Raw genomic sequence first — 13,037 nt, forward strand, 5'->3', positions numbered from 1 at the left:
CCTCCACGGAATCTGTGCCTGTTAGGATGTCCCATGGGGCCCCTGCAGGTAATATTTGCCTGTTAGGATGTCCCCTGGTGCCCCTGCACGGAATCTGTGCCTGTTAGGATGTACCTTGGCTCCCCTGCACGGAATATGTGCCTGTTAGGATGTCCCTTGGGGCCCCTGCACGGAATATGTGCCTGTTAGGATGTCCCCTGGGGCCCCTCCACGGAATATGTGCCTGTTAGGATGTTCCTTGGGGCCCCTGCATGGAATCTGTGCCTGTTAGGATGTCCCCTGGGGCCCCTGCAGGGAATATGTGCCTGTTAGGATGTTCCCTGGTGCCCCTGCAAGGGAGTATGTGCCTGTTAGGATGTCCCCTGGGGCCCCTCCACGGAATGTGTGCCTGTTAGAATGTCCCCTGGGGCCCCTGCAGGGAATATGTCCCTGTTAGGATGTCCCCTGGCGGCCCTGCAGGGAGTATGTGCCTGTTAGGATGTTCCCTGGCGGCCCTGCAGGAAATATGTGCCCTGTTAGGATGTCCCATGGGGCCCCTGCAGGGAATATGTGCCGGTTAGAATGTTCCCTGGCGGCCCTGCAGGGAGTATGTGCATGTTAGGATGTCCCCTGGGGCCCTGCAGGGAATCTGTGCATGTTAGGATGTCCCCTGGCTCCCCTGCACGGAATCTGTGCCTGTTAGGATGTCCCTTGGGGCCCCTGCACGGAATCTGTGCCTGTTAGGATGTCCCCTGGTGCCCCTGCAGGGAATATGTGCCTGTTAGGATGTTCCCTGGTGCCCCTGCAAGGGAGTATGTGCCTGTTAGGATGTCCCCTGGGGCCCCTGCACGGAATCTGCCTGTTAGGATGTCCTTTGGGGCCCCTGCAGGGAATCTGTGCCTGTTAGGATGTCCCCTGGCTCCCCTGCACGGAATCTGTGCCTGTTAGGATGTACCTTGGCTCCCCTGCAGGGAGTATTTGTCTGTTAGGATGTCCCATGGGGCCCCTGCAGGGAATATGTGCCTGTTAAGATGTACCCTGCTGCCCCTGCACGGAATCTGTGCCTGTTAGGATGTCCCCTGGGGCCCCTACAGGGAATATGTGCCTGTTAGGCTGTCTCCTGGCACCCCTCCACGGAATATGTGCCTTTTAGGATGTCCCTTGGGGCCCCTGCACGGAATCTGTGCCTGTTAGGATGTTCCCTGGGGCCCCTGCAGGGAATATGTGCCTGTTAGGATATCCCCTGGGGCCCCTGCACGGAATCTGTGCCTGTTAGGATGTCCCCTGGGGCCCCTCCACGGAATATGTGCCTGTTAGGATGTCCCTTGGGGCCCCTGCACGGAATCTGTGCCTGTTAGGATGTCCCCTGGGGCCCCTACAGGGAATATGTGCCTGTTAGGATGTTCCCTGGTGCCCCTGCAGGGAGTATGTGCCTGTTAGGATGTCCCCTGGGGCCCCTACAGGGAATCTGTGTCTGTTAGGATGTCTCCTGGGGCCCCTACAGGGAATATGTGCCTGTTAGGATATCCCCTGGCGGCCCTGCAGGGAGTATGTGCCTCTTAGGATGTCCCCTGGCGGCCCTGCAGGGAGTATGTGCCTGTTAGGATGTTCCCTGGGGCCCCTGCACGGAATCTGTGCCTGTTAGGATGTCCCCTTGGACCCCTGCAGGGAATATGTGCCTGTTAAGATGTACCCTGCTGCCTCTGCAGGGAGTATGTGCCTGTTAAGATGTACCCTGCTGCCCCTGCACGGAATATGTGCCTGTTAGGATGTTCCCTGGTGCCTCTGAAGGGAATATGTGCCAGTTAGGATGTTCCCTGGCGCCCCTGCAGAGACCTGACTTGTATATACAAATCTAATAAGCTCTGTATTTCGAGTTTAGAATATTCATGCTGCTCCAAATATGACTGTTCTCTATATTAATGATTGGTTACTAAGGTACTGAGCACCACAATGAGAAGCGGGGCCTGCCACTCACAAGCGGTAATGTTTTGGCTGGGGAACCCTGTGCAGAAGCCATGGGACATCCTGACACTTGAGTATCAATCACAGGTGACACCTCATGGCGACTGCAGTCATATCTGGTTCTGGATCTATTCTTAGGAACAAAGTGTAAGATTTATTAACACAGGGCAAAGGAGTTGGGAGCAAAAGTTGAGCAGTGACCCAGAAAACCAATCAGAATCCTTTCTACATTTAAAGGGACACTATGGCAAAAAATTGTAAACATTTTAAATATGTGCAAACATAGACAAATGAGAAGTACTTTTTTTCCCCAGAGTAAAATGAGCCATAAATTACTTTTCTCCTATGTTGCTGTCACTTACAGTAGGTGGTAGAAATCTGACATTACCGACAGGTTTTGGACTAGTCCATCTCTTTATGGGGGATTATCATGGATTTATTTATTTTCAAAAGATCTTAGTGAATGGCAGTTGCTCCGTCCAACTGCAAACTGTGTAGCGAGCAGGGACGCTGGCCAGAATCATTGTTTAAATCCTTTTTAGGGAATATCTTTATAAAGTATAAAAGCCTTGCTGAGAATCCCTTATGAGGAGATGGACTAGTCCAAAACCTGTCACTTCTGTCAGATTTCTACTACCTACTGTAAGTGACGGCAACATAGGAGAAAAGTAATTTATGGCTCATTTTACTCTGGAAGAAAACCTACTTCTTATTTTTTCTAGGTTTGCATATATTTTATATTTTACAGTTTTTCGCCATAGTGCCCCTTTAAGTTTTGCAGCCTGATTGTTTGCCATGAGCCAATATCTCACAGGTCATAGTGATAAATTGGCGTCAGAATTCACAGTTAGGATAAGCTGAGGAAGATCACCCCCTTGTAACAGGGATAGGAAATTATAATTACTTAAAGCAGACTTGAAGTTAAAAAAAAAATGTGATAAAATGTATGTGTAGTACGGTTAATAAATAGAACACTGGTAGCAAAGAAAAGAGTCTCTTATTTTTATTTTCAGTTTTATATTTATATATATATATATATATATATCTCAGTGCATCATTATGTCATATTTGCAGTTTACAAACCACACTTTTTTAAGCTATAAAAGAAAGCAGAAATAATGACCTTTGAACTTTCCTGCAGTGAAACCTTATCTCAAGCTTTCTGTCGCTGTTTTTTGGGGGGTTATTTTAAGTGCTTCAGAAAACAGAACTGTTTTCAACCAAGTGGGTCGAAGAGCTCTGAGAATCTCTTTTGCATAGATAACTGAAGTTTCTTAACTCTTTCTGTACTGGAAAACAATATGAGACTTTTCTTTGCTACTAATGTTCTATTGGTTAGCTGTACTACACACACAATTAATTATATCATAAGTTTTCGCTTCATTCTTGCTTGACTAATTGTTATTTATACGGCAGTGGCACACTTACCAATGTAGCGTGTGTTGTGTAAGCTGAAGGCTATGGGTAGTGAGATAGGCTGACAGAAGTAAGAAATCTATTGTGGGAATCACTACTACCTGTTCACTTTAAAGGGACTCCGAGCACCTCTCATGGGCATGCCTTTAAGTCAGACGACTTCCAACAAAGTCATGCTATGACTCCTCTGGTGGAGCCTCTTGCAATTGCCATGCGTGTCACTTCCTCTTCCTGCTTCATGCAGTGATGCACTTCAGTAACAGAGAAGACAGAGGGCACCCAGAAGTTATAACATAGCCAAGATGGCAGCCACGATTTTTAAATTGAAATCGAACGAAAACTGTAGAACGGCGATTCAGGCATCAAATGAAAGAGGAGAGCACAAGCTACAGAAAGGTATGCATCTTTAAAGTGAACCAGAGACGAAGCACCCTGATGTATTTTACCATAAAGATCAGTGGGAACATTAGAGAAAACACGCTTTCTGTTTCATTCTGCACTGCACAGCTTGTTTCTTATCAGACCTGATAAAATCCCCGACTGAGCATTCAGTCTGGCTTTGCTATAATGACTCAATTGTAATGATTCCTGAGCAGAGCCAACAGGGGGCAAGCTTGGACTTAAAAAGACATGAGAGAACACAGACTGAGCTATAAATAATCCTGAGCAAAGCCAGACTGAATGCTCAGTTGGGGATTTTATCAGGGCTGATAAGAAGCAAGCTGTGTAGTACAGAATGAAACAGAAAGCAAGGTAGGTGTTTTCTCTAATGTTCCCACTGATATATTTGGCAAAATACACAAGGGTGCTTCGTCTCTGGTTCCCTTTAAGTACTTTGCATTACTGGTCGGAGTCTTAAAGGCATTCCCATGAGAGGTGCTCTGAGTCCCTTTAAGTCCAAAGATCAAACAGTGTTTTTATTCCATGTTACGGAGTCCTCAAAACCTGGGGTTTAGAAATGTTTTCATTTTCTCTAAAGGGACATAATGAGATAAACATAGGTGCATATGATACTAGCCCTAGTAAGAAATTCTCTGAAGACTGTTTAAAAAAACTTGAGATGTTATCTGTGAAAAAGAGCTTGTCAACAGCTTGTCTAATTCAGTCTGGTTTCCTGAAAAGTAAATTGATTCTAAAACAGCTGATGAGGCTTCTAATAAGGGTTAAACAGAGTCTGAAGCCAAAATAAATACTTCTTTTTACTGGCTGTTTATATTAAGCAATATGAGCAGTGCTGAAACGCTGCATTCCCCCGGCAGGACGAGGTCTTTATACCCCCCAAAACCCCGGGGGTAAAATCAAGGAGCACTTCCTGTAAGAGGCAGAGCTTAGTGCTGTAGCTCTGCCTCTATTGGAGTCAATCTCCACCGATCGCCGCCTCTCCCCGCCCCTCTCATTCAGCTTTCACTGAGCGGGACGGGGAGAGGCGGAGATCCGCACGGAGATTGATTCCAGTAGAGGCAGAGCTACTGTGCAAAGCTCTGCCTCCCCGGTCAGCAAAATCCATGACCTGGAAAGTCAAAGAACTTTGCCCCGGGATTTGGGGGGTATAAAGACCTCGTATGTGCTCCCAGCAAACCAGGAAGTGACAGTTCTGCACCATCTCTGAAGAGATCTGTAAACTTTTCTGTAAGGCCTGGAACCCACTAGGAGTGCTTCTCTGAGTGCTCTGTGATCTGAAAAGCTTTTGCTAATGTAATGCTGTGGGTGTGATACCACTTGAGCGACGTGATTTTATAATAGTCCACCATAGCATTGCATTAGCAAGAGCTTTTTCAAATCACTAGCGCTTAGAAAATGCTGCTAGTGGGTTTGAGCCCTAAAGGTTATTATGCTGTTGCTTCTCTTTTAGAGCAGAGAGGAAGTCCTGGGTTTAGGTCCACTTTAAATTTACAGGGCCTGTCTAAATGAGGACTGATGGCAAGGGTGGTTCGCAGGGTTAAATACTCACCTATCCTGACGTCCTCGGCTGTGCAGGAGCAGCCATGTTTCCATAGACTGCCAAAGTTCTTTGGAAACCTCTGCCTGCGTTGCTGCGGCCCGCCCCCAGTTTGGCAGCCACCAATAAGGCAGCAGCTGCCATGCTGGAGGTGGACTATGGTGACATTAATGGGCGTGGCCCGAGCCCAGCAGGCACTTTGAAATAAAATTGCCCAGGCCCAACTCAGAGGGGAGGCAGAAGCGACCACCTGCCTGGAGGGATGAAACCAGGACAGGTGAGTATTTAACCCCCCTCCTACCATCCTCCATCATGGCAGCCACCATGCGCTTCTCAGTTCAGGTGTGCTTTAAGCAGCTGCTGGACTGGAGGAATGGGACCCATTCTCTGTGGTGAGGGAATTCTGCAGCTGGCCTCAGTGTGATCACATGATCTGCAATGTGATTCTGCACTGTTTCTCTGCCGGTAGGCACAGCGGGGTTGGGGTGGACACTGATGTGACTGAAATATTGTGACAAGAAGGAGCAGCCTCAGGCGTTGAAGGTACCACAGCAACTGGACTTAACTGAGATGTATTAGAATACATTTACTATGACATTCACCAGAAGCAGAAAAGATCGGTTGCAATAAAGTAATTCGTATTTGTAGAATGCATTTTGAAGGAGTGTTTTTGCTGTGCTTGCCGTTTACTTGTGCTGGGTTGGTAAAGCGCAGCAAAGCTCTATGAAGATTGCTCATAAATGTGTGTTGTACGCAGGCTGAAGACAGGCTGCAGCTGGAAGCCCAGCGCATCAGCCTCACCCATATCCACAAAGCTCAGATCGAGCTGATCACCGAAAAATTCCAGTCTGAGAACCAACGTGAGCTTGACAGCCTCCGAGAGACACTTCTGAGAGATCAGGAGGAGATGCGAGAGCTGCGTGACCAACAACAGAGGGAGCTAGAGAGACTGCAGCGGCCACAATCGGGTATCCCTGTACACCAGAGTAAGCATTGGGTACATTTAAATGGGCGGATGGTAAAATGGGCGCAAAATGTTGCTAATGGTAGACTAATAATAATAATAATAATAATAATAATCATCCTAATATTTTTATAGTACTTTTCTCCTGTCGGACTCAAAGTGCTTCAGAGCTGCAGCCACTAAGGGGCAACCAAGCAGTGTTAGGGAGTCTTGCCCAAGGACTCCTTACTGAATAGGTAACTGGCTTACTGAACAGAAAGAGCCAAGATTTGAATCCAGGTCTCCTGTGTCAGTGGCAGAGCTCTTAACCAGTACACTGTCCAGCCACTCAGTTCTTCTATCACTAACCTCCTTCCCTCCCCACTCCTAACATTAAACTCCCCGATACCTACACCTAACACTAACCTCCTCCTCTTCACTCCTGACACTAACCTCCTCCTCTTCACTCCTGACACTAACCTCTTCCTCTTCACTCCTGACACTAACCTCCTCCTCTTCACTCCTGACACTAACCTCTTCCTCTTCACTCCTGACACTAACCTCCTCCTCTTCACTCCTGACACTAACCTCCTCCTCTTCACTCCTGACACTAACCTCCTCCTCTTCACTCCTAACACTAACCTCTTCCTCTTCACTCCTGACACTAACCTTCTCCTCTTCACTCCTAACATTAACCTTCTCCTCTTCACTCCTGACACTAACCTTCTCCTCTTCACTCCTGACACTAACCTCCTCCTCTTCACTCCTGACACTAACCTCCTCCTCTTCACTCCTAACACTAACCTCTTCCTCTTCACTCCTGACACTAACCTTCTCCTCTTCACTCCTAACATTAACCTTCTCCTCTTCACTCCTAACACTAACCTTCTCCTCTTCACTCCTGACACTAACCTTCTCCTCTTCACTCCTAACATTAACCTTCTCCTCTTCACTCCTAACACTAACCTTCTCCTCTTCACTCCTAACATTAACCTTCTCCTCTTCACTCCTAACACTAACCTCTTCCTCTTCACTCCTAACACTAACCTTCTCCTCTTCACTCCTAACACTAACTTTCTCCTCTTCACTCCTAACATTAACCTTCTCCTCTTCACTCCTAACACTAACCTCTTCCTCTTCACTCCTAACACTAACCTTCTCCTCTTCACTCCTTACATTAACCTTCTCCTCTTCACTCCTTACATTAACCTTCTCCCCTTCACTCCTGACACTAACCTTCTCCTCTTCACTCCGAACACTAACTTCCTCTTAGTCAATCCTAACACTAACCTCCCCCCCCCCCCTCCTAACACTAACCTCCTCCTCTCCACTCCTAACACTAGCCCCCCCCCCACTCCACTCCTAAAACGAACCTCACACCTCTCCACTCCTAACACTAACCTCCCACCTCTCCACTCCTAACACTTACTTGACACTTACTCCCAACCCACACACTCCAGTGTCCTGGCCAAGGATGGAACCTAGGATGCTATAGCCGCTACACTGCCTATTGTTGTCAGGGTGTGTTCTAGTAACAGTGGGGCCCCGGTGAAAGTTAACCTCCCCAACGGACACCCTTCTGACCAAGAATCGGCATTAGGGGCCCTTTGTTGCAGCCAAATTTCTCTCCAGGGCCACCCTCAGCCCCCCCCCCATTCCCTGATCGCCCCCCTAGTGGGCCCACGCAGAGTCTTTGGCAGAGTAGCGTCTCACCTGTCCTGGCGGGCGCACTTCTCTGTCAGTACATGGCTCTGTGCACTTCCATCTTCATCCTCGCAAAGGTGCCTCTCGTCCCTGGCCCGGCGCATGTTATTATGAAGATACAGCTAGCAGCGGATGTAGATGGAAGTGCACAGAGCCACAGACTGACAGAGAAAAGCGCCCGCCAGGACAGGTGAGATGCTACTCCGCCAAAGACTCTGCAAGGCCCCCAGTGAGGAACAGTGAAGTTTGCGGGGAGGGGGGGGGGGGATCAGTGTGACCCCTTGGGGGCCCCTACAGGCTCTGGGGCCCTGGGGCAATTGCTCCCTTTGCCTCTATAGTAGCACCAGCCCTGATTGTTATAATTAATATTACCATTTTGTATTCACATTGCACTGACACCTTCCAAAGCACGACTGACTTCCTACTGTAGTGTACAGCGTCCCCCCTTCCCGTATTTATGATTGGCTGTCTCTGTCCTGTGTATTTATCATTGCTGTTCCTGCAGGTTCTGAAGGTGGATCTTGGGAGGATCTAGCGCAAGAGCTGATGAGGAGGATACAGGATGAGTGTGCTGACATCACTCAGGTCTGCTGCTTCACTGTTCTGCCCTTTCATAGCCATAGACCAATCTTCTACCATATTATTTTGTATTTATATACAGAGTAGAATCTTGTTTTAGGAAACTCTGATATAGTAAACAGGGTGCTCAGGTCCCAGCAAATGCGTCTGTATAAATATACAATTTATGGCCACTTCTGATATAGTGAACTTCTGATAAACTACTTCTCCTGGTCCCTTGGACTATAAAGGAATTCTACTGTAGCACCAACATCTTCTGTAGCACTTTACAGAGTACATAGTCATGTCACTGACTGTCCTCAGAGGGGCTCACAATCTAATTCTACCATAGTCATAGTCCAATCTCTTACCATATTGTTATTATGCATTTATGTAGCACTGACATCTTCTGCAGCACATTACAGAGTACATAGTCATGTCACTGTCCTCAGAGGAGCTCACAATATAATCCTGTCCTAGTCATAGTCTAATGTCCTGCTATATTATTATTATTATGTATTTATATAGGGCTGACATCTTCTGCAGCACTTTACAGAGTACATAGTCATGTCACTGACTGTCCTCAGAGGAGCTCACAATATAATCCTATCATAGTCTAATGTCCTGCTATATTATTATTATGTATTTATATAGGGCTGTCATCTACTGCAGCACTTTACAGAGTACATAGTCATGTCATTGACTGTCCTCAGAGGGGCTCACAATTCCTACCATAGTCATAGCCTAATGTCCTGCTATATTATTATTATGTATTTATATAGCACTGACATCTTCTGCAGCACATTACAGAGTACATAGTCAGATCATATTTGGAATCAGCTGTGCTTTCAACACACGGCGGAAATAGCTGCTGTGGACCCCAGGATTAAAAAAGCAGACAAAACTGACCCCTTTCTTGCTTGTTTGCAGCTGGGGAGGTTGTACCCTTTTGGGGTTAAATCTTATATTGGCTGTGGTGCTGCTGGTGACACCATATGCTTTCTACTGGCACAGCAGATAAACACAGCACACTATTTAAAAAAAAAAAAAAAAAAAAGGGTTCCTACACCGGACTAGAACAGCGTATTAGGCTACAGACACATCACAGAGTGCTTTTCCGACCGGTTTTTAAAAACGCTCCTAGTGACTTGCATTGCAGTGGACCTGAACTCTTGCACAGGACAGAAGGTAACCATAAGGTGGCCGTACACTGATAGATTTGCAGCAGATTCGACCATCAGATAGATTTCTGCCAGATGCCTGTACGGTCGGATCTGACAGGAATCTATCTGATGTGTGCCACACACTAGGAACAGATCTCCAATAGACTTCAGAATGAAATCTATTGGAAATCTATTGAAAATGGACCTAAAGGCATTACTGCACCATTGGATCCAATGCAACTCTATGGGCCATGGATCTGCTGCCAGCAGCAAATCGACCTAGATCTTCCATCCTGTCAGATAGATCAAATCGAAATTGGCCGCAAATTGATCGAGCGTGCATTGATTTGCGGCCGATCGATCATTTTATTTTATCATTTTAAAATCGACCAGTGTATGGGCCTCTATAAAGAAAAGCACCCTGTATGTATTTAGAGCGTTTAGCCTGTCTAATCCCCCTCATCTGTGACTAATCACAACTGTAATTTGATCTCTCCCCGTGTCAGCTGACTGCCTCGGCAGATATGCCCATTTGTAAACACAGGGTGTTAATATGTCTGCTTCCATGAAAGCAGGATGTAGACACACAGATTTATTGCAGGATTTGGATCAGCTGTAACAAAGAAATGTTTTTCAGTAAAGGTTATTATGCTGTTGCTTATCTTTTAGAGCAGAGAGGAAGTTTTGAGTTCAGGTCCGCTTTAAAATCGTGATAAAATCACGATCCTGGCAATTTTGCCTTGATTTTAATGCAAGTCAATGGGAGCGGGTTTTTTTTCACCAAAAAGCACTCTGCAGTGAGTCTTTAGTCCCTTGTTGTTCCATGGCTGTTTATGTGCTTACGGTGCAGTTGTGCCTTGCCTGCATGGAGGCCACAGGCCGCTTCTATTGGCTTACGGGCTGCCTGTCGTTTTCTCACCTGCAGTGTTGTGGTAATGTGCTGCTTTGATCCCTTGTCCATACAAGTGCTGCTGCTGCGGCATCATTATGCGTTGCCATGGCAGCAGCGAGGAGGTCCTCCTATCGCCGTTTGCTCCTGTTCTGTAGCCTGCAGCTCTGTACTGCTGTAATCACTCTGCAGAGGGCTGGCGGGATCCTACGCTGCTTTCTGCAGCTGTCACAGTGAAACTGTGTGTTACCACCATGCTGCAGAGAGGCACATGGCAGAGACACTGGTGGTGGGCTCGCCGACCTCCCTATTAGCAATTCTAATGATGCTGCGGCGGGGCCTCCCTGTCTGGATCACACAGCCACGTGCCGCTGGGCTACAGGGGCAATCCCTTCTCACTGAACAAAGAGCAGAAAGCAATCAGGAAAATCCAGCAGGAGTAAAACTGATTGCCGTTTATTTTAGAAAAGAAATGTGCTGTTTAAATTGGACCTGAACTCTTGCACAGGACAGAAGGAAAACAGAGAGAATGCACCCTGTATGTATTTAGAGAGTTTAGCCTGTCTAATTCCCCCTCATCTGTGACTAATCACAATCTGTAATTTGATCTCTCCCCGTGTCAGCTGACTGCCTGGGCAGAGCTGCTAATTTGTAATAACACAGTATGTTATCCCTATGAAAGCAGGAAGTAGACACTGCAGATTTATTGCAGGATTTATATCAGCTGTAACAAAGAAATGTTTTTCTTTAAAGGTCATTATGCTGCTGCTTATCTTTTACAGCAGAGAGGAAATTCTGAATTCAGGTCTGCTTGAACTAATGCAGATCGCAGATTTGTTCACCATTACGGTACTTAGAATTTTTGAAGCAAAGTTAAAATATGATGGAAGTAATTGTAGCACCAAACCCTGAACCGAAAGGTCATATATTCGCACCAAATCCTATCAAATATACCAAACGGTGTCTCTTACATGTTTGGTAATCTTTTACCTTCTGGCTTTATGCTTTGTATTGTTGCTGTCTGCTGTTATTGTGTCTGACACTGGGGAAAAGTGGAGTGCCTTTCCTTTCCTTTTTTTTCTTTGGTCACCACACTATAGTCACCGTACTTGTCTGAGATACAGAGATGACAAGTTGGATATTTGCACATGCACTTTATCGTACCACTTTATGAGATTCTTTGAGTACGGCCTTTCTCATACTATCTCATACAGTTTTACATTTTCAGGTGTCTATTTATTATGCCCTGTCATTTTGCATTATTATTTTTAGTGATCTACTATGTTGCCCACCTGCAATTATGTCCCTTATTTTAATTGTGTTTAAAGAGTAACTGTCAGGCATAAAATAAAAAATCAATTCTTAATTTTTATCTGGTAAACAAATAAGGATGCTAACCAGGCAATCTAAAAGTTAAAATCACTTTTCTTGTTGATAAATGATCATTACCCAGTTTACCTGACTCTTATTTGGTACATTGCCGCACAAAGGAAGTTGCAGGGCATGCTGGGTTGTCCTTTTTTGCTTCTCCTCTTTTCCCCTCAGACTTAACTAATGAAGCCTGATTGGCTGAAGCCTCTTTCCCTCCTGTTTTCCCCTCCCACACCTCTGTTCCTCTCTGATTGGCCAATATTTCTCATGCCGAGACACTGCACTTTCTATAGTGGAGGGCGAGCAATGCATACACAATCGGGCAGAGGAGAGTAAGGGAGGAAATTACATCAGGATTGTTGACTTCAAAATAGCCACAGTTAAAATAGGAAATGCTAAGAAGGATTTTTTTTTTTTACTGTAGAAAAATCACTAAAATCAAAACATGGACAGTGCAATACATATGTTATGTAAGTAGAGCAAGTATTTATCTACTTGTATATGTGTTTTTTCCCAGAACGTCATTTCGGACAGCACCCCTGGATGAGACTTGTCTCCCTCCCCACTGTGGACAGGAAACTGTTAAAAGAAGAATTTGCATAAGCAATAGGCAGCCACATATAAGATACTACACCTGCCACAGTACCTCAGTTTTAGTTTCCTGTCCCGGACGGGATGCATGGGAGAGGTCTCCAGGAGTGCCATCCATGTCAGGCGGCAGGGGCAGCGTTTTCCAGGGCTCCAAGCAGCACTGTTGAGTGAACAGTCGGAGCCCTGCAGCGTGGAGGAGGCTTTTCCATCGGAGGCAGCAACTTTATGCGCGCAGGTGCGTGCATTGGAGAGAGTTCACTTCCGGTTGAACCGGAGGTAGTCACACGCTGGCGTCCCGCGTGATCTGAAGTCTGAGCCGGGCGGCAGGGGCCGCGGCGGTGATTAGGAATCGGCATACAGCTGATTCCTTAAGGTAAGAAGCTGATTAAGCATATGCTTAGCCGGCAGGGGCCGCATGCATAATTGGATCAGCTGCATCAAATCAGCAGCACAGGTATAAGTTTGTAGAGTCCATGATGCACTCTGGTTTGTGGCTGGGATCATGGAGGACGCCTCTGG

The 13,037-nt window shown here is 46.4% G+C and overlaps 1 protein-coding gene across 11 annotated transcripts in view; it reads left to right on the forward strand.

Annotated features, from left to right (window-relative positions):
* Positions 1 to 13,037, forward strand: part of AKAP9 (A-kinase anchoring protein 9) — a 411,545-nt gene that overhangs the window by 125,889 nt on the left and 272,619 nt on the right. For all 11 annotated transcript variants that reach the window (XM_068235446.1, XM_068235447.1, XM_068235448.1 and 8 more), the window contains 2 exons: positions 6,057 to 6,285; positions 8,452 to 8,531. In XM_068235446.1, coding sequence (XP_068091547.1) covers positions 6,057 to 6,285; positions 8,452 to 8,531 — 309 coding nt within the window. The remainder of the gene's footprint in view (positions 1 to 6,056; positions 6,286 to 8,451; positions 8,532 to 13,037) is intronic.

Source organism: Hyperolius riggenbachi, chromosome 5 (genome assembly GCF_040937935.1).
Source record: "Hyperolius riggenbachi isolate aHypRig1 chromosome 5, aHypRig1.pri, whole genome shotgun sequence".
Classification (NCBI taxonomy): Eukaryota; Metazoa; Chordata; class Amphibia; order Anura; family Hyperoliidae; genus Hyperolius; species Hyperolius riggenbachi.